The sequence below is a fragment of the Corvus cornix genome, chromosome 6 (assembly GCF_000738735.6).
Source record: "Corvus cornix cornix isolate S_Up_H32 chromosome 6, ASM73873v5, whole genome shotgun sequence".
In the NCBI taxonomy this organism is placed as follows: domain Eukaryota; kingdom Metazoa; phylum Chordata; class Aves; order Passeriformes; family Corvidae; genus Corvus; species Corvus cornix.
Window position 1 is genome coordinate 20,382,846 of NC_046336.1, and position 20,873 is coordinate 20,403,718.

Genomic DNA, 20,873 nt, shown 5'->3' on the forward strand with positions numbered 1-20,873 from the left:
GATGATTTTGTATAACATCATATAAATATCTCTATTTCTGCTTATTTTCAAATACACAAAATACTCACTCTCCTAATGTCATCTAGTGTATTAATTTCTGGTGAAAGTCCACCATGAACACAAAGAAACTGTTGATTTAAGAGAGCAGCAAGAGGGAGACAATCAAAAGCTTCCATACAAGCATCATAGACTCTTTCAGAGTACTTTATTTTACCTGCAGGAAAGAAAACAGAAATCATTATAAAATCCATAATATATGGATGAAGTAATCTAGTGGATCATAGTTATAAGAACATATATCAAAGTGAATGCTTAAAAAAGCCCCAAAACAATGAGTATTTTGGGGTTTAAATGAGCACTTCCACACACCACAACAGCAAGCACATTTCTAAGACTTATTTTCTTGCAGAACTATAAACTGCTTTCACTTCTTCTGTTATCTCAACTGTGGAGAAACTATTTTTATTTAAAAAAACAAACACTGAATTATTTAATATTTTAATACAATTATACAGCATACTTCAGTATAAAATACTACTGAGAAATTTGTGAATTCTCATTTACAATGAAAAGCTAAGAACTGATTATAGATTACACCATTTTTACCTACACCAAAGGGGGTTTTACCAGGCCAAATGATCCATTTATCACTGGATCAATAGTTATACAAGCCTTCAAATGGAGAGACAGCTTACATCACCAAAGAGTTATCTTACTAGTATAGCTGAAATCAATCCTCCAAATGGAAAAATTACCCCGCAGTAGGGATTTTTGCTAGCTTCACAATGCTGCTCAGCAAATTGCTCTGCACTCCTGACTACAGCCAACACAGCAAAATTATCTTCCTCTCCAGGATTTTAAAATCAAGATTGTTATATCAAAATTTACTCAATAATGTATATTTACAGCCAGCTGTCTTCTTGCACTCCAAGGCCACACTGAACTGCAAGCAATTCTACAGAAGTCAATGGGGGCCTCCAGAGGTTTGTAATGCCTTAATTAACTAAGGGACAAACATCTCTCAAGCACAATGACAGACTATAGATCAGCAGGTTGGAAGTAAGCTAATTTTATATTCTTAGACAGTACTTACATTCTTGCTTAAAGGTAAAATACTCTGTTAGGTGTCTGCATTCATGGTTGCCTCTCAAAAGAAACAATGTGCTTGGGTAAAGAATTTTCAGGACCCATAAGTACAGCACGCACTGTTGAAAAAACAGGATATGCAGTAAAATACACTAGTTTATGAGAACTTTAGAAATTATTACTGAGGAACACTGAGTAAGGATGTTAACAGTTTCAAAAAGCACTGCTTTTTGTGTCACTATTGCTTAATGTGTCATTTTAAAACGGCACTATTTCCCCGAGTCCAGTTCTGGACATGAGTTAGGCAAATTGTTTATTACTTTTCCTAATAATAGCCACACAGAATGCTGAAAAAATACTTATATTTGCTGGATATTCAATAATAAAATAAACTCAGCAGAATTAAACTGTAGAACACTTTCATCTAGACTAATACTGTATGTGTTTCTGCCTAAAATCTGATTTTATATATGATTCTAAACACTGGCATAAGAAGAAAAGCAGACATTTATTAATGAGACTGTAAAAAAAAAAAAAAAACCAACCTGACAAAATCACTTCCCTTAAGGTTACCTACATCATTTGGATACAACTTTTAAACTTCAACTGGACAGAGTAAATCATCCCTTCCCCAAACACTGGGAAAGCTGATTGCTTTTTCAGTGTACAAGCAGCAAAGTCAAAGAATTACAGTGATTTTCTATCTATCATTATTACTGCAACAACAGCAGCAAACCCTCAAAAAGACAGAGCTAAGAACATGCACAATTATTTCAGTTTATAGCCTGTTACCACCCAGCAGTCCTGAATGCCCAAAACGTATTTCATAAATTTCAGATCTAATTCTTGTCTTTCTAACTGAGCACAGAAATCTCAAAACCCCAGAAGTTTTGGACTTCACTGAAGTCACCTGCAAGCTGTTATTATTGTTGTTCTTAATCAATACCAGTACCCCAAAGCTACCATTCTTCAAAGACATTTTGCACAGAATACCAGAGTACATGAAGGAAAAAAGAAAACAAATGAACACTGCAAAAAACCACTGCAAACACTGAGAAACACATCAAAGATTTTTATTGTGAAGTATTGCTAAACTATTTACTGAATTTTTATCTTCTTCGTAAAAATATGCAAAAGCAATCATTGCTCAGAAGTTTTTTTAAGTGTAACGGTGAAAAGCTTTCATACCAGGTTTTGATATATTAACATAGAGAGTTGCTATGTAAATGCCTTTTTCTAGGACGATTACATTATTTGTAATCATCATGAACAGGCGAAGAAGATCAAACTAATAAATAGGGAATGTCTATTGAAATTTTTCCTTAAAGATGACTTTGAAGCAATCATTCTTGCTACATCTCCTGTTTGGCTACCATCTCTAAAAACCCCAAAATGCATTGTGCATGCCTTTCACAGCACACACCCACACGTTATTTGAAGCGCAACATTTTAATAGAGAAATTAGAGAAAATACACCGTGCACGACACTATTTCAAATGATATGCCATTCCATTAGAGTTGGTATCTATGAAGAGATCCCAAGCTGAGGCACTTCCCAGGCTGGTTCCAGAAGAACACTTAACTTAAAAACCATGCTCTGAAACTAATCGATGTGGATAAGTGAATATCTTTGAAATGTAGCATACTTAATAAACATGCTGAAAATTAAAAAAATTATTTGAATTCAAAGTAACTGAAAAATTAATGGCAGAAACACAGGTCATCCTTAGGAAATATCTGTATTTGCTCTAAGAATTTTAGTAAAGAAAAGTATTAATAATTATTAAAAAACATTTGATTATATAAATAAAACTAGTTTCTTTTATAAAAACAAACAGCTAATAATATTAAACAGATAATAATGTTACAAATGATAAATTTAAAAACTCACGACTAACCTGTTCTCTGAAAACACACAAACATATTACCAGAGAAGCAGCATTATGTGTAATAATGTTACAGAATTCAACTTTTAGAAAATTAGCTAGAGAAAGAGGAGAAAAAATGAGTAAGTCTGGCGATTTCAACAGGACAGTCCGAACAACTGGTCAACATCCTGCTGTAAACAGGCCTTTGTCACAGGAGAAGGCACAGCAAGGAAGAACACATTCACATGTTAAAGCAGACCTAAAATTTCATTCGAAAACCTAAGTGAAAGCGTGCTTATAAAAAAACTAGGACAAAACAGATTAATATATTCAGTTACCTCTATACTAAAATAACCTCTGTCTACATAGTCACCGAGGAAGAGGTATCTTGTGTTAGCAGGTGATCCTCCCACTTCAAACAGCTTCATTAGATCAAAGAACTGGCCATGAATATCACCACACACTGCAAGCAAAAATTTTGTTCGAATTAATTTAAAAATATCTAACAGAAAAGTTACTAAGTTATAGTTAACAGCCACAAAGTACTTCTAATTAAGAGGAAAGGCAGGTATAAAGCAGGAATAACAGAAATTTTTGAAGGTTCCCCCTTTGCTTTTCATTAAAATGCTGTCTTCACTACCTGTGACAATGCTGATGATAGCTCTATTTGAGTCTAGGCGACTGGGGGGTATTTTTCTAACACATTTAATGCACTGAGCATTGAGGTCTTGAAAGCTGTCAGCACCTCTTTAATGTCCTCCCCAGCTCCTTAGGTATCTTTGCAAAATCTCCTTGGTACATGTATTTGAAAATGCCTGCTGCTTCGCAACAATCTGCTGAGTCCATGTGAACTTGAAAAAAGCAGGGAGAGTGCTTTTGTTTCTGAGTCAGACTAACATACCTTTTAATAAAATCGTATCTTCTCCTTACTCTTCTCCTTCAAATAACCACGTTCACTATTTCAACAGTGGATTTTTCTTGTGCTTTTAGAATATGAGATAGGACAAGACCAGTGGTCAGCAACTGAAGGCAGAAGTGCCAAAGATAGCAGCAGATGGGAAGTCTTTAAGGAGCGTACAGCAAAACCAGATCACCTCACAGTTTTAAAAAAAGTAATTAAAAAATGCATGGAAGAGACAACTGCTCCTATCTCCTCTTTCCCACAGGAGTTCCCAGTTCAATGGAAGTCAGGATCTGCCTTCTCACTTCTGCATAATGTGTCACTGGCAACAATTAACAGGAATTTGAGAGACTATGCCTTTCATTGAAGCAAAATGTCACTGATCAACTCATAAATAGCATCTTCGGACTTCTTAGAGTTAATCAGTAAAATTTTTGAAGGAAAGAAAGTTGTCCTAATTCTGGAAAGAAATACTGGATATGGCACACCACATTTTAAAGGTTGTTACTCTCTTTGAGCAGACCATTTGTCATCACAGCCTACAAAATATGAGACTAAATAGAATGTGCACTCTTCTATGTCTCTTTCATTATGACTTCTACTCAACCACTGAAAGAACTTCCCTCCTTTTTAAGTTGCCAATATACCAATTACCTGTACAAACAGAAATATAAAAATGCTAAACAAACTTTAGTTTTGAGTTTATCTGGAACTTCAAAGGACTCTGAGCTCATTCAGCCACTTAGTAGTTAGCAGCATTTCAATCATTCTTTTTTTTTTAAATGTCAGCAATAATAATGATGTGCTGACGTAAAGTTTCCATTTACCCAATACTAACAAATAGCAAGCTGATGCCCTAAAAGAAGCTTTCAGACACTAATTTTATATAAATCCATTTAGAAGAAAACACATTCAGATGAAAGAAAATCCAATTTGAACATAAAAAGCAAATCTACTTTCATAATCATAAATAACAGACATGCAACATAAACTACTGTCTCTGAGTCTAGACTGTTTATAAATAAAAGTATTAACGGACACCAAATTCCACCTTTCACCAGGTCAAACAGAAATAGAGCTGTTCAAACTATGAAAATACTCAAGAAAACCCTAAAAGTCAGTTTTGTATCCCAGTGGATCTGGCCCTAGTGTCAAAGATGCTAAAACAATCTTTATCAGTACCACAACTCTCACAAGAACGTGGTTTTACATGCAATCACCAGTCTCACTTATAGATGAATACGAAGGTGTATTTTTTACTAAGAATCCCAGTTGACAGTATTTGTTTCAAACCACAATAATTAGCTTCTCTTCACATATTTAGATTTCAGGATTATCCTGAGTTCAGGTAGATGCCTTTATTCCTACGTATAATATTGCAGGAATTAGAAATCCATATTTTAACAACATTTAACTACTTCCTTCTTTTTTCCCAATTTTAATACCAATCCTACTAGCTTTTTCAATAGGTTTAATGCCTTCATTTTGCAAAACAATGTGCAGACTGTTAGGCAAATGCAGTTGTGAGGGATAATTCAATATGACTAACAGAGAAATTTTAATTTAGCAATTTTAAGACAAATTCTACTACTGAAAAAATCTTTTCAAATTTTTTTCAAATTTAATTATGTATGAAATTACCTAGAAATATTACCTGTAATTGGAGCTTCAACTTCTATCATAGTTTTTTCCCTCCGTAATATTGCAGCACCCTCATTGATGATTCTAAGTGCAATTTCTTCATCCACTCGACCTTCCTTTATCAAGTGGTTCTTCAGAATGTCAACCCTTGGTCTTCCATCTGTGTCAAATACTTCTTCAGACGTCAAGCGATGTGTTGGTGGAAAAGGGACAGCTAAAATTTAAAAAGAATAAATGGCAGTCACAACAATGCTATTTTAAAAATACAGTCCATCTAGGAAAAGGGATCTATCACGGAATAGCTGCTATCCCAAGTAGCGAACTTGTCTTTTCACCAACCAATTTTATGACATCATTAAAATCTGGACAGAGCAGTGCTGTGTATATATTTTAAAAAATAAGGTTGTAGAAACTATAAAATGTAGTTAGAAGGCACAGTAATATGTACAGTATCTGGAAGAGTCAAAACTGACTTTGCAAAGTGAAATAATCTCTTTCCAATATACCACCATTCCCTGAAGGACACATGAAGTACTGATGATGCAGGATTATCCATGTAATAGCCACTCAGACTTTCAAAAGCATTAAAAATTATCCCATCATTGAAGCCTCAGAAGAAAAAAACCCACCAAAAACCCTCAACCAAACAACGCAACCACCAAAACAAATGCAAAGCTAGCAAGAAAAGGATCCAATACTGTTCAAAAGACTAGAAATAAAAGGAGCCAGCAGGCAGTGGCTGGGGACCCAAGCAGGCTCAGCAGCTGCCCAGACAGCACGTTTGGCAGTTGGCAGCAGCTCAGTTACTGCACAAGTGAAATACGCATGTGAGCTATGGAAAAAGAGGATACTTCAAAACTGCCACTAAGCAGTACCATGGCACTCAGGATGTTACAGGAAATAAAACTAATCTGACCCTGTCCTCTCCTCAAGCATAACTACTGTTGAAAGAATGAACTAAAACAGAAGCAAAACCATTCTGTTTCTTGCCATTTAAATACTGTATGTTAAAAGAGAAAAATGGGAGGAGCACATCTATTCAAAGATAAGAACTAGTAGTATGAATACACTTGTAGATAGATTATTCATACTTATTTTCTTACTCTCTGAAGTCAAACTTTACATTCCAAAAATCAATGCTTAGGTACTGAAACATTCACTAACTTCATGAAGTCAATTTCTAGATTACTAGTAACACATTGCTACCCTTCTCTTTCATGAAATAATAAAAATCTATCAATAAAACAACTGATGCATAAATCATACATATATTCACTGAAATTAAATTAGTCTAGAAAATAAACTAGAGATATGTCTACTATTCCTCTTATAAAAGTTTCTAGGTAGGAAGAAGCTGAAAAATGTGCCTTTACACAGTGTAGAACAAATTCACCACTTTTTTGTGGACATAAAGTATTTGATTAACAAAAGAGAAATTACATGCCTTTCCTTCAGTCCCCTCTATCAGTAATTCAAATTTCACTCAGAAATGTTAAAATTCCATGTAGTCCAAATGTTAATAAACTTAACTTAGTTATCAAAAGAACCACTTCCATTTTATGCACAATTGTTTAAAAACATAAATCTAGCTCTGAAAAGAGAAATTAATTATTCCAACAAAATAAATCTATCTAATTTTTTAAAATAATTTAATTATAACCATGCAAGCATCAGTTATAATATTTACTGCTTTTCTGAACTTAACTTTGCAACCTTCAGATTCTCTTAATGTTATTTTTTACATTATCTGGAAGTTTATATCAATCTGTACATAAATTAGTTTTAGGCTCTTTCTTGCCCCACTTTTTTTAATACATTATTTGTGGGCCCACAACTGCCTTCAGCAACTCAAAGCTGAGTTCGTCCTTTTAGGAGAGACCAGACAACTCACAAAGGAGATTTCTCCTGCTTTAATCGTTTCAAACGCATTAGAGATCTCACACACCTACCCAGAACCAAAGTCAGTCACCTCCAAGACACAGTTTTCTAAGAACTGTGCTTCATTAATCCTAGTATTATTCAGATCTACTTAGGTGAAAGATGACTGTTTGTTCTTTTTGGAGTTTTCTTGGGGTAGATAGAGGGTGTGGCAGAGAATGGTCTGTTGAGATGACCACCTGTTCTTAATTTTCTAAAGTGCAAATCATTACTGACTTACTACAACTACCAGTGGCTGCAGAATTCAGAAAGACCCCTTTCTTATGACAGTTCAGATATTTCAGAGGTTCTAAGTCCGTGGTAAATGAAATTTTCTTCTCTTAATAAAGTCCTTATATCTACTTAACGCATTTCAGATCTGATTAGCACAAAAATATCTATTTTAACAAACTATAGCTTTGAGTTTCTCTATCAAGTTATATTTTCTGGGAGGCTAAAAAACCAGATGTTTTAATCCAGTGTCAAATTATTTGAATTAATATACTTATGAAGACTCAAATTTAAAACTCTGTATCTGGGGGTTCATTACCCATAATGCCCAAAGCCCACGACTGTGGTATGAGAAGTAATTAAGCATCTCTAAAGTTATATTTGCCTCATGAAAAAATGAAGTATGAAGTCTTAAAACTAGTTCCTCAGAGTTTAACAAAATCCTTTTCACACAATACATGTATTTTCCCATTGCTCAAGAAGGATTTCTTAAGAGTAATTTTCAGAGAAGGCAGAATAAAATATTGCTAAAGATTTGAGCCATGATCTGCATCATCCAGTGACTAAAAAGTAATACTTAATACAAAAACTGTTTCTTTCCATTTTATACTTTAATTTTTGTCCCAGCAATAGTTAACACTGTATTAGAGTGCATACCTTTGAAAAATATTACAAACAACTTCTTTTAATAAGTTAAGGATGATGATTTTTGAAGCATGTAGACAATTTCTGCAAACTAATGGGTTTAATTAAACCTTTGATGAAGTAGTCATAGAATGTTATAGCCTAAGGAAAAAGAATTGCAGCATGATGTGTTCCAAGACAGAAATATAATCCATGTTTTAAAGTCTTTGTGCACAACATGTGCTCTCGGGACTGTAACGGAATGGTAATTAAGAGGAATTACCCTAAGGAAATAACATGGTGTTGGGCATTAAAGGATTCTCTTCTTCCATTCCCAGCAAAGCTAAACAATAGAAAAGTATCTAGAGATCAATCTCTAAAGTAATACACACTGCAGTACAAAATAACAGATTGTATCTTATTAGTAAAAGTATAGATGTTAATAACAAATGTAACACATCATGATTTCCAACCACGAACAAGATTTTCTACAACAAACCATTGCTTGCTAGTCAAAATTAATCAATTTCACTTTAGAAATATATATGGATGATACAATTTTAATATATTGATCAAAAAATGTAAACAATAGTTTTGGGGAAAAAAAGCAGTGAATAGCTTTTGGGACGTGTTAATAAAAATATTTTGATGGGTTTTTATTACTACTTGTATATGCACTAACAAAGAGGAAAAAAAGCACCTTTCCTTTATACTGCAGTACTAATAAGATATAGAAAGCAAAACCTCTAAACCTAGTTCTACACTGACTTTCTACAAGTCTCTGGGTCCATTGATATCTTACAATAAAGCATGCTGTGGAGATTCAAAGGATAGCACCAATCTGAAGGGATAAATTCCCAGTACGTAGTAAGAAGTTCAAAGCATAAAAACTACATTAGTGTGGCACTTCATCCAATATCATAATCCCTGCTGAGAGGTGCAATATGGCAACTAACACAAACACGCTACTTCCAGACCCAAAGCAGGTCTCACACTGGCTAGTAACAGAGTACAACAGTAGCTGCTCATAAAATCTTACATGTAGATATTGTAAATTTAAACCACGCTGATATATATGCTCAATTGTAATAACCTCAGTTAAATCTGGCTTGTATCAAGAGACACCCTGTTGGAATAGGCTCATGAAACAAGATGAGATCAAAGCCTCTAGACTAATGTAAGAAAAAGCATCAAGGATTAACTGTACAAGGTACTGTACTTCCATAAGCAAAATTGTTTCTGTTCTTATAACTGTAAAACTTAAATAATTCTTCGTCTCTCACAGCGACAGAAAATTAGCCATTTTTCCTCTACCATCAGGAGTCCACGGCATGTTTCATGAATTTAGTTTTGGCTGTTAAAACCCGCTCAAATATCCCAGATTGCATTTTCTGTTTCAAGAATGTTTTTGATTTCATAGATAAAGTCTCACCTCACATTACTAAGGTTACTAAACACAGACATTCTGTTTGCAAAGAAATTGTTGCTTCAGTGATAGGTATACATGAAACAGTATATATGTTTGTCTCCACCAAATGTACCATGTATCAATACAACCACGGTGTTCTGTGACAGAAAGGCCAGCATTCTTCATTTTGTCAGCAGGTTTATTATCATGACAGCAGAGTGGTCTGTGGTGTTTCTGTTGTTTAGTCACCTTTTCTGGTCTTCTGGTTTTATAAATGCATTGCTATGTATTGTCACTCAGAAGAATCACAAAGCCTAACACCTACTATATCTTTCAGTCTGTCCCTGGAGTTTTCACATCTCTGCCAACATTCCTACAGAAGGAAAAGATGAAGCACCCATAACTGCTAAGGACAGAATACATCCAATAATCCTTCTGCACTGGCAGAACAGATTTGAAAAGAAATAGGATAAAGACATCACAGATGGTCTGTGGACCAGCAACCTTGAAAATACTAGATAAGCACAAATACACAGCCGCATCTACTGGAATCAGAAAGCTACAATCAATAGCTGACAAAAACCACAAGTTACCCTATTCACCTCAAACAAGGAAGCACAGATTCAGCAAAGTCAGTTTCTTGCAAATTACAAAAAATATCCAAAAGTTTCTTTGAATACAAGGTTCCTGCTGTATTAGCCAGCATTCTAGAATCAAGAAAAAGGGCCCTGTAAACCGTAAACCCTACAACAGCACTGAAGGTACTATTTATTTCATCCTCACTTATCATGTACTTGCAGTCTCAAAAGTTTCATAGAATTTTAAATCTCAAATGAAACTATGGATATATCTTGCATGCCGTGGTGCGTTCATTCATCTTTTATACTGTCTGTGTAGTTTTTCAATTAACTTGGTTGATGTTTTTGGAAGTTCCTCACAGGAAAAATACAATTGTTTGTTTGAAAAGTATTTAAAGATACTCCTGCCATTAAAATGGCCGCACTATGTTTTGCCAAAAGATTACTTAAGTGCTTAAATGTGCTTCTGGCAATGATGGATGAATAGATCTTTCCCTCTCCATACTCTGTTGTCCAAACAGGGTGGTTTACAGATTTTCTCTGGAGTTTCATCCAGACTATCATGTTCATGACCACTGCTAGAACTGTTTTCTGCTATTTTGTCCAGATTCTGAATAGACGTTTTCATAGTTTTTGCCTCCAGTGCACCTTATTGCTACAAATTCCACAATTTGAATCACATGTTATACGAAAAGGTATTTCACACCTTTTCTATTTTGTTGAGTACCACATTTCTCCTTTTCACAGGAAGACAAGAGTTACAGTTGCTTCCTAATCAATTTTTCCATTAAATACCACTCATAAGGTAAGAAATATCTAATTCTATCCCCTATTAAACCACTCCTTTTCCAAGTCAGAGACTTGTCACTTTTGTCATTCCACCCTGTCCAAAAGGCACTATGTGCCTCTGAACATACCTTTACATAAACAAAAAAATCAGGAAGATGGAACAAAATTACATGCTGTTGTTCAAGATGGACAAATAACACAAAATACATATAATGCATGATGGTACAATCTCTTTTTTCTAAATTGGTCATCCAATACTCCCTGAATTCTTATCAGACCATTTGACTGCCACTGCAATAACATTTTCAGAATGTTATCCATACAGATCCTAATATTTCTTTCCCAAGTTCACTGCCTTCCATGTTTAAGCAAGAATTGTTCTGTCCTTTGTAGAGTCTGCTCTGTCTTTATCTGAACAGTATCTCCTACAACTTCTTTACCAGGCACTCAGTCTAACAAGAGCTTCCTGAAGCATCTCTGGAAATTTGCTGTCCTGGATAAGTGTTACTATTTGCCATTCACTCTGTTTTCTAAAGAACTTGTCAACACATTTAAAGAGCACAGATGACAGATGTTAACCTCTCTCCACCATGGGAGTTTACTACCTATTCACATCCTTTCTCACCTAATTAATTTTGATCCAGAAGAGGGTATTTCTTCTTTTGCTTACTTTAAAGACTTCAATGCCTGATGAATAGTTTTGCCTGGATGAAAAAGCTCACTGGATCCTTCAAAATATTCTAACAATTTCTCTTGATTTTCATCTATGAAAACTGTACCAACTCCTCTTTAACACTGTATTTGCCAGGGATATAGTTAGTCCACTCTTTCTTACAAGTGCTATGAATCTGTTTAAATTAAACTTATTGATCAACAGTTCTCCAGTGCAATCTAGAATTTTTTTAGAAAATGCTGCTGTGCTCCATCTCTCAGACTCAGAAGATGAGATATGCCACAGGCTATTGAAAATAAACCCATAATTTTGTACCCCAAACCCCCAAATAATTCCTTTAGAACCACCAGACAAATATCTTCTGATCCTGGGATATTTTTTGGAGAACATTTCTTTTGTTGATATGTTTTGAAACCACTTACATTTCAATGAGAGAATTATTTGATCCATTCAGCAATAAGAACTGACTCATGTGCAAAGGAGTCCTTAGTTCCTTAAACAATAAACACACATGTAAGCAGTTGCCAGATTTTTGTGCTCTGCCCTTACCTTCCCAGCCCTCAACTGCCAATTTGCTCAACTGAAATCTAAGCAGGCTTCCATTTTTGCGTAGGGTTTTTTGGGTTTTGTTATTATTTCAATATTTAAGCACTCTAAATATCCCCTAATACAAAAAAAGACCAGTCAAACACTTACTTGTCAGAATTCAGTTCCATTCCATTGTCTCTCCCTCAAAACAAAACTGTGATTTTAAATTTTTCTTTCTTTTTTTTTAAATATGAACTTTTAATACTCTCTATACACTGCTGCTTTTCTGGATGATGTTAGAATAATTTCTGGCCAGCAGCATAAGTGCCATATAATATTTTTAAAGCAGGCTTCATGCTGCCTGTCAACTTTTAACCTTTTACCTTTTTTTAAAACCAGACTCTGAATTATAAATTTAAATACTGCAATGATTTCTTTTTCTCCTTACATGGGCGTAATTGTTCAAAAGTAGCTATCAGAACCTCAATTTAGGAGCCTGTTCAAGGATATGAGTTACATCTCTTTGGGTTTCTCTAAAGAGTTGTTTCAATAAGCTTCCATTTAATATCTAAAATGATTGTCTGCCAATCAGACTGTACCATGACTTTTATCCAAAACAAAGGAATACTGAATCCTTCCATTTCCGGAAGAACAGACATAATCTCCAAATTTAGCATTAGGTCAGCATGACAAGGTCCCATGGATTGCTTCCCAAGGCCTAGCAACACCCACAGTGTAATGCTGGGAGGATAGAGCACTTCCAAGTAGAACTACCCACAAGTGAGTCAGAGAAGCCCTGATGCTTTGCCCTCAAAGTAAAGGCAATGAAGGCTCATCCCTGCCATGCCCAGGAGCACTTTATCAAACAGTGTGAATTTACAAGCACTTCTTCATCCTTACCAGGGAAAAGTACTTTACTACAAGGTAGCAAAACAGTTGTTTCAGTAGAAAAGATACATTGACAAATTTAAAACTTGAAAGTCACATGCTGAAAGGTGAGGTGAGCCGATTGAAGTCAGTCAATTGTCATCCAACAAGAAAGGCAAACCCAAAGAACCAGATACAACATTTAAGTATCAAGAGCAGTTTACAGAAAAAAGATTTTGACAGAACATAACAAAGGGAACTACTCTGTTTCACAGGACAGTAAAACACTAAGTATCCTTCAAAGATGGAGAGGGTGCTTTAGTAAACAGTGAATCAGAACAACAGGTACATTTTCTCATCCCTATTTAGAGGAAAAAAAAAAAAAAAAAGCAGTAACAAAAGCCTCATCACAAGACACCTTTTGGGAACCAAATGCCAAAAGCTGACTTTAAGGTGTTTCGGTTTCATAGCTAACCATTAATTTATAGGAAACTCTGTAAGTACAAAGTACTTAGGAAATTTAACTAAGTGGTGTAAAAAGAAAATTTGAGCTTTTTATACACTTTAAAAGCAACCAATGACCTTTGATGAGACAATTCATACTTGGAAAGATATGCTAAACAACACAGCTAGACTGCATATTTGAAGTCATTATTATGTTTATTTTATATGTATCTATCTGATATAATACCTGATAGACTTTCAAATACTTCTCTACATATTTGTACATATTTGTACTTCCCATCAGCTGCTAAATATACAAGTCAAAATATGAAGGGGGACACATCCTAATCATTACCCTACCTTCTTAGAAAAGATTAGTTACTGATGATACAGTAATTCAATAATTTCTTCTTGGGTGAGCATCTCTTGCTCATTTCTGCTAACACAGAAGTGGTAAAGAATTCAATTTCTCAAAGCCTGTGAAATTTAATGGATTCTGTTCTTTATCCTCCTCTTCCAGTGATACAGAGAAAGAAAATAAAATTTAAATAAAATCAAGATAAATAATGCAAATAACAGCAAGCTTTAAGTCCTGAATTCATATTTTCTCCCAAGAAGACACAGTATATATATAGAGAGCACGAAAGCCGAATTACGGACCAATACACGGATACACCAGATAATATTACTACATTTTCTCTGTGGCTTTTCTTAAGAATCTGAGACATTATAAAAGACCTATTCATTGTATAACAGGAAAGAGTATGGTGAATGTTTCTTGGTATGTGAGAGGCAATGCATCTGTTTGTGAAGAGGGATGTGACACAGTTGTCACATTTCAGCATGGTTTCAACAAACTGCACAGATACTCCCACTTAGGACTGACATAACCTGCAATCTTGCACTTCTGGGGTCACTGTCTAAAAAAAATATTTCCAACTGCACTGCACCTAATGGGGGAGGGGAAACCAAACCACCCTGTCCTTCGTATCAATAACACAGACAGCTTGGCACAACTGGCCAGGCTTTCTCCAGAAGCCAGTGATTCAGCATGATAGGGATGGATAGGACAGGTCAACAGAAGGTATAGAAAACTGCTGCTATATGAACTGGTTGTAATTATGTCAGATGAAGCCATCAAAGACTGATTACAACAGTTCTGCATCCTAACATCCAGGTTCAAAGAAATACTGCAAGCTTGGGCAGTAATTCTGCTTAGAATGAAGCAAGTCTTAACTATTATTTTAAACAACCAGATGCATAGGTCACATTTAACAAGCTGAATTATTAAGTGATTGGAAATCACCAGGTTTTCCACTGCATTCTAAAGTATCTGATCACTTACTATTAATTCTTTTACATTGTTTGAAGAACTTAACTTCTTACCAAAAATTGCAGTAAAGGTACAAAAATTCAGCACGTCTAAACACCACACACTGAAGTAGCACTAATGAGTACAGGTTTCCAATAGACTTGGTTTTAATATTTCCTACTTTTACCCTTGCAATTTGTTCAAACAAATCAACAGGTTAAGCAATTCAAAATGAGTAACAACTTATTGCGAGTAAAGCTCTCCAGTTTACTAGAAAACATGCCAATGTCCAAAACATACAGTGGGATTCCAAGGCTTTAATTAACACCTGCTGAAGACAAATGCATCCTTTTCATTTCTCAAGGCCCCCTGTTCTGCACCCCTTCAAACTCAGTCAGACCCAGTGTTCCTAGGAATGTCAGTCTTAAAAGCAGACTGCTTGCATACACCTGTGATTTCCAACAGCCCAGGCCTGCCGTAGCAATTGTCCACACTGACACCACCGAATTCAGTTCAATATGAAAGCCACTGGGATCAAAATAAAATGATGTGCAACTTGAGTAAACACAACCTAGGAATTCTTTGAGGCACTCGATATACCATTAAGTATCAATTTAGGTCTAACACACATATTTCAGGATGTTCTGGTTGCAAAGGATTATTCTCCTCACAAAAACTAAAATGACACACTTCATGGGGTTCAGAGAAAAGAACTTGCTATTTTATACCATTTTGGTCGCCACACCACCCTAGTTTTAGACAGATATATCTACTATAAAATTCTTTACTTTTTCTCCTAAGAAGTATAACGTTTGACTTTTCACGGCTCCCCACGAGATTACCAGGGAAGGCCACAAAGAAATAGATCAAGGTGATTTTTCTCCATCAGAACCAGAACCTGAGAACAGCAGCCAATAGAACGAGCGGCAGCACCTTCCCACTCGCTCTTCCCCGGCGCTGTCAGCGTCTGCAATTACAGGGCTCTCCCCTAAGCAGACAGCGGAAAAGCCCCGCAGAGCCGGGGCGCGGATGGGCCGGGATGCGGCGGTGCCCCCGGCCAGCCCCGCACACGCTCCGGGCAGCGCATCCGGGCGGGACGCGCCAGGCCCGCAGGCCCCGGCCACCGCTGCCATCCGCGGCCCCGCCGCCCTCACGGGCCTGCCCGCGCCCCGCTCCGTCCCCCGCCTTCAGCAGAGCCGACCCCGGGTACTCCCACGCCCGTGCGGGCATCCTACGCCTCCGCACGGTGCCGGGCTGCGCTCCCGTCCCCACCTGCGGGCAGGGCAGCCCGGCCCGCACGTGGAGGGCACCGCTCCCCACGGCCGGGCCGCCTCTCCGCGCCCAGGCGGGCCCCGGCACTCGGGCGGGGGTCACGGCCCCGCCGCACCATGCAGCCATGCTCCCTCTGCGGGACGGCGGGACGCTCACCCTTGACGGCGCGTTCGCTGGTGGCGTGGGGCGTCAGCAGCAGCACCTTGCTCCCCTCCTTGGCGGACATCGCTGGGTGCTGCCGGGCTCCGACGGCGGCTGCTGGGCGCGGCAGCGCCTTCGTCCGCCCCTCCGCCGGCGGCTGGCGGGGCGCGGCGGGGCGGGCGGGGGCGGCTACAGGCGCCGGGCGGCGGCGGCCCGGCGGAACATGGCGGCGGGCGCGGCTCGCGGCTCCTGGCGCAGCGCGGGGACGGTCCGCCCCGGGCCCGGCATGCACCGCGCCGCCGCCCGCCGGGCACCGCGGGAGCGCGCGGAACTCCCGGCCCCGACCGGGACCGCGGCGAGAGTCCCGCCCGACCTGGGACGGGGCGCGGGGCGGGGCGGGGAATGCGGCCCGGCGCCTCCAGGCGCGCCCCGGACAGCAAGGAGAGGCGGGCGAGACGGCCGGAGCGCCCCCGCCCCGGGACGGGCGGGCGCCAGGCCGGGGCTGAGGAGGCGGTGCGGCGGATGGCCCGGCCCCCAGCGACCCCGCGCGGGCGAAGGCCGGCAGCCACCTTGGAGAGCTCCGTGGGGCCGGGGGTGGCACAGCTGTGGGAGCCATGTTGTGGGGTGGCGAGGCAACCAGCGCGGAGAGAGGGGCAGCGCCCGTGCCATCACCGGGCGCCAGCACGGCAGGAAGGGAGGAGGAAAGAGAAGTTCCCCCTCAGTGAGAACCTGGCCACAGCTTGGGGCAAGCTCCCAGTACCAGATAATTCAGCCAGACTTCTCTGCTTCCCCCCTGGAGCTGAAAAAGAGTGGACCAAAGAATATGGATGGCCCTGGGTACGGCGGCAGGAGCTGCTCCGCCTCATCCCCGACATGCCCCAAAGCTGCGCAGGCTGACAAGGGGGCAGAGGCTCTGCACCACGGCCCGGTCTGGGCAAAGGCAGCAGATTACAGCCCTTACGTTCTATACAAACCATGCAAATGATGTGCAGAGCAGTAAGTCCAGCCAGATGCAGGGCGTAAGACAGGGCTTTGCCTCGGCCAAAAGATTGGTACAACTCATACTAACTATAAGGTTATCTGGTCATTATGACTACTCCATATTAAATTAACGTTGCTGACGAAAAAAGCTAAGTAGTTCTTGCTCTCCTTTGTAGCAGCTAATAACCTCATCCCCTCTCCTCTGATTTAGTGTCTTCTCAGTTGTACCAGTGGAGGTTGGCTGTAGGACTGGCACTGTACTTGAGATCACAGAAATGAGCTGCATTTAAACAAAACAAAGCAAACCCACAAACAAACAAAACCCACAAAGCAAAACAAACCCAAACAATAATCAGCCAACTGAAAATTTTCAGATTTTGCATCACTTAAATATCAGCCAACACACCAGCCAGATCTAGCAAACAACATGTACACATATACTCCATTTGATTAAATAGGCTTATCTAAAAGTTGCTGCTTTGCATCCCAGCTAACAAGGAAGATGCATTATTTGCACTGAGCTGTGCAATCTATTCCATACAATAAACCAGGAATTTAACAAAAAAAAGCCATTCAGAAGTAGTGGTTTCCAGCAAGGTCTTGGTTCTTGCCCCATTCAGCTCCAAGGGAAAGGATGACACCTGAGGTGAGGATCTGCCATGCTGAGCATGGAAAACTCTTTGGCTTAAGCAAAAAACATTGAAATTGATAGGTCACACAAGTGCTCGGGTTAACCATGCTTTTATTTTACAGCCAAGACAGTACAAGCAAGAAACTTTGAATGAAACATCACATAAAAACATTCAAGGAAGCAAATGAAAATTTTAAGGGAATAAGAATGATAAAACCTTGGGGTATTTATTAGTACACTTGCAAGGCTCCAAAGTTTTGGAAAAACAGAATTCTAGTAATTCCATGCCCACAAGTAAAATGTGTGCATGCATGCAAAAAGAGAGCTGGAATACATTAGAGTGTCATGGAAAAAATCCTGGATGACTATTTGGATTTAATCGCTAAGCTTTCCAGCAGCAGGAATTACTACTTTATACCACATGTTCTGCAAATGTCTGTCATTGTACAATCAATTTAAAGGGCCTGGTTTTTAAATAGGACAAAAACTCATTTCCTTCAATAGCAAGGATGTGTATCCATTCAGAGTATGCAGGGAGAGCACAGGACAGGAAGGGCAGTAAGTAAATGTCGCTCCTACTGATTTTAACATTAGCTTAAAGTAGATCTGCTGAAACAAGGAGCAGGGGAAATGAATTCAGTCTCGTATTTAAAATCAAGAGGAGCCCAGTAATAAATGCAGTTTGAATTTCTGACAGCATGAAACAGCAGAGGGTCCCATATTATAAAGAAATTCATTTGTCCATACATTTCCAAACACACAGGGAGCCAGAGACCTTGCTGAGTGTTGTCAGGAATCTTCTCTTCACCTCACCTGAAGTGCAGTTGCAAGAGAGATGCCTTACTTATTTGAACTGTTCACTTCTCTCAGGAGCCTGCAGCCATGTTCCCTGGGGTGTGAAGTAAAAGGAGCTGACATAGTCAGAATGCTCACTGAGGAAAAAGTACAGCATATTATTATTTTGTTATGATGCTGTGCCAGAAGGGAACATTATCAGCTTCTAGGCAGCATACCTAGTGCCCTGCATGCTGGAACACCTTCAGTTATATCCAGGCATCACCTGAAGAAAAGGCTCATATGAATGAAACCTTGCTGGGTTTGTTCTCCCAATACATCAGGTTGATGTGAAAAATGTTGTTATGTCTCCCTACAAATCACACCTCCTAAAAACATTAAAAATAATTATTTGACCATTTTTATTGATAACAGCAGCTAGAAAAAGAAGTTGGCTAGTACAGCTACCTTGGCATTTTACTGTCATTTTTCTGACATATTTTAGTTTACCTCATTAAAATGCTGAGCATGTGCGATTCTCATTAAGACAATATCAAAATCTTCATGAGGCAGAAATATGTAGTTGCCTCTCTCCCTAAGCCCTTTATCTTGTCACTGAAGGTTTTTCATGTGGTATTGTCTCTAAGTCTGCTAGAGGCTCTGGAAGGAACATTCACATTGCCCCAATTTACCTCCTGCGGAAGGTTAAGATGATTGATTTGATACACCTTGTGTTCAAGGAATTAAACATCTTCCATCAGCACCACAAGTAGCATTATGATTGTAGGAATTTAAGAACACAACTACAAACACAAATATAGCCTTGCAGGTAGAAGGCAGTATGCCTTTATAATCCTGTGAGTTTCCCAAAAATGCCAGATAAATCTGAAAAGCAGAGTCATATTTTCCTTCCTGTTCAGTTTTGCCACCAAGTGGTCATTCTGTTCCAAGAAAAGAAAGAAAAGGAAAAGAAAAAGGAAAAAGGAAAAGCTGATTAATTCCTATTCTGACGGGATACTCCAAACCATTACCTAGCTGCTAGCACTGGACTGCTTTCTCAACAATTGCTACTGTAATGGAGAAACAATTCAGCAGGAGAAGCATATGGAATCAAAGCAATCCATTTTCTTCTGTACCACAGGGAATGGGACCATTTGGGATGCAGATGACACCTGATTTCCTTCTGCTCTATCTCAAAGCAGTACCTGCTGAAGCAGCTTGCAAGAGCTATTTAAACAAAAAGGTGCTATGTTAAAACCAACTTTTCTGACACCTCCCCTGACGGAGGGGCTGCAAGGTATCGTAGCAACTGTATTTTAGTTAATCATTGCCCCAGACACGTGCTGTTTACTGAAGTTCAAGCAGAAAGAAGTCAGACATAAAAATGATTATGTGAAATTTTGTAGCCATCTCATGCAGGAGGAAACAGTCTCTTCTGACTCTAACAGTGACATACCTTAAAAACTGGCACAATACAATGTCCCAGAATCATCTAATTACCAAAGAAGAACTTTTTGAAAACTAAGAAGGAAATTGATTCACAGGAGAGAGAGATATATTCCAGATCCCAAGAGAAAGATGCACAGAACATATCTTGCAAAGATAAACCAGGTCTGAGAGGGGAAGACGTGATATAAGCAGGAGAATAAGATGAAGACAAAACTTTTAAGCAGTTGTTCCATTTCATTGACTCTCACTAGTGACTGTCTGAAGCTGTCCTTCCTGAAATGGCAGAAATGGTACTGGGGTTGGTATAAACAGTAAGACTGCCTCAAAACAAGGCATGTATTATTTTAAATACATCTTGACATATTGCTGTACTGAGTTCCAATATGAATACTTGAAAACTTTCTTTTAAGAGGGCACAAGGTTTCCCTGCTGTCCCAATTCAGACATTTTATGACAAATCTTATTATCAGAAAGGTTGAAAACATTGTCTTAAGCAATTTTCTCCAGCACTACAAAGTCATTATCACTGCAATACTCCAACTCCCAATGTCATCCAGTACTGAGAAGCTGCACTGACTTAAAAAGAGAAAAACCCAAACCAAATTATTAGATAATTGCTGGTATAAAATGACAAGCTACTTTACTACTAGAGTCTATCCTGTCCCACTCCCTTCCTGCACACATTTCCCTCATTGCCCGAAAACCTCTGTCAACAGGCTGAAGAAGTACAGGCTACATTATAAAAGCTAGTCAAGGCC

The 20,873-nt window shown here is 38.7% G+C and overlaps 1 protein-coding gene across 10 annotated transcripts in view; it reads right to left on the bottom strand.

Annotated features, from left to right (window-relative positions):
• PPP3CB (protein phosphatase 3 catalytic subunit beta) overlaps nt 1-16,512 on the bottom strand; it is a 47,121-nt gene extending 30,609 nt beyond the window's left edge. For all 10 annotated transcript variants that reach the window (XR_005602202.1, XM_039554137.1, XM_039554134.1 and 7 more), the window contains exons 1-5: nt 16,296-16,512; nt 5,510-5,710; nt 3,293-3,417; nt 1,094-1,205; nt 69-214 (exon numbers count right to left, since the gene is read on the bottom strand). Coding sequence is in view for 9 of the 10 variants with exons in the window: in XM_039554137.1 (XP_039410071.1) it covers nt 69-214; nt 1,094-1,205; nt 3,293-3,417; nt 5,510-5,710; nt 16,296-16,365 (654 nt within the window). In the remaining variant the exon portion in view is untranslated. The remainder of the gene's footprint in view (nt 1-68; nt 215-1,093; nt 1,206-3,292; nt 3,418-5,509; nt 5,711-16,295) is intronic.
• Nucleotides 16,513-20,873: the final 4,361 nt, after the last annotated feature.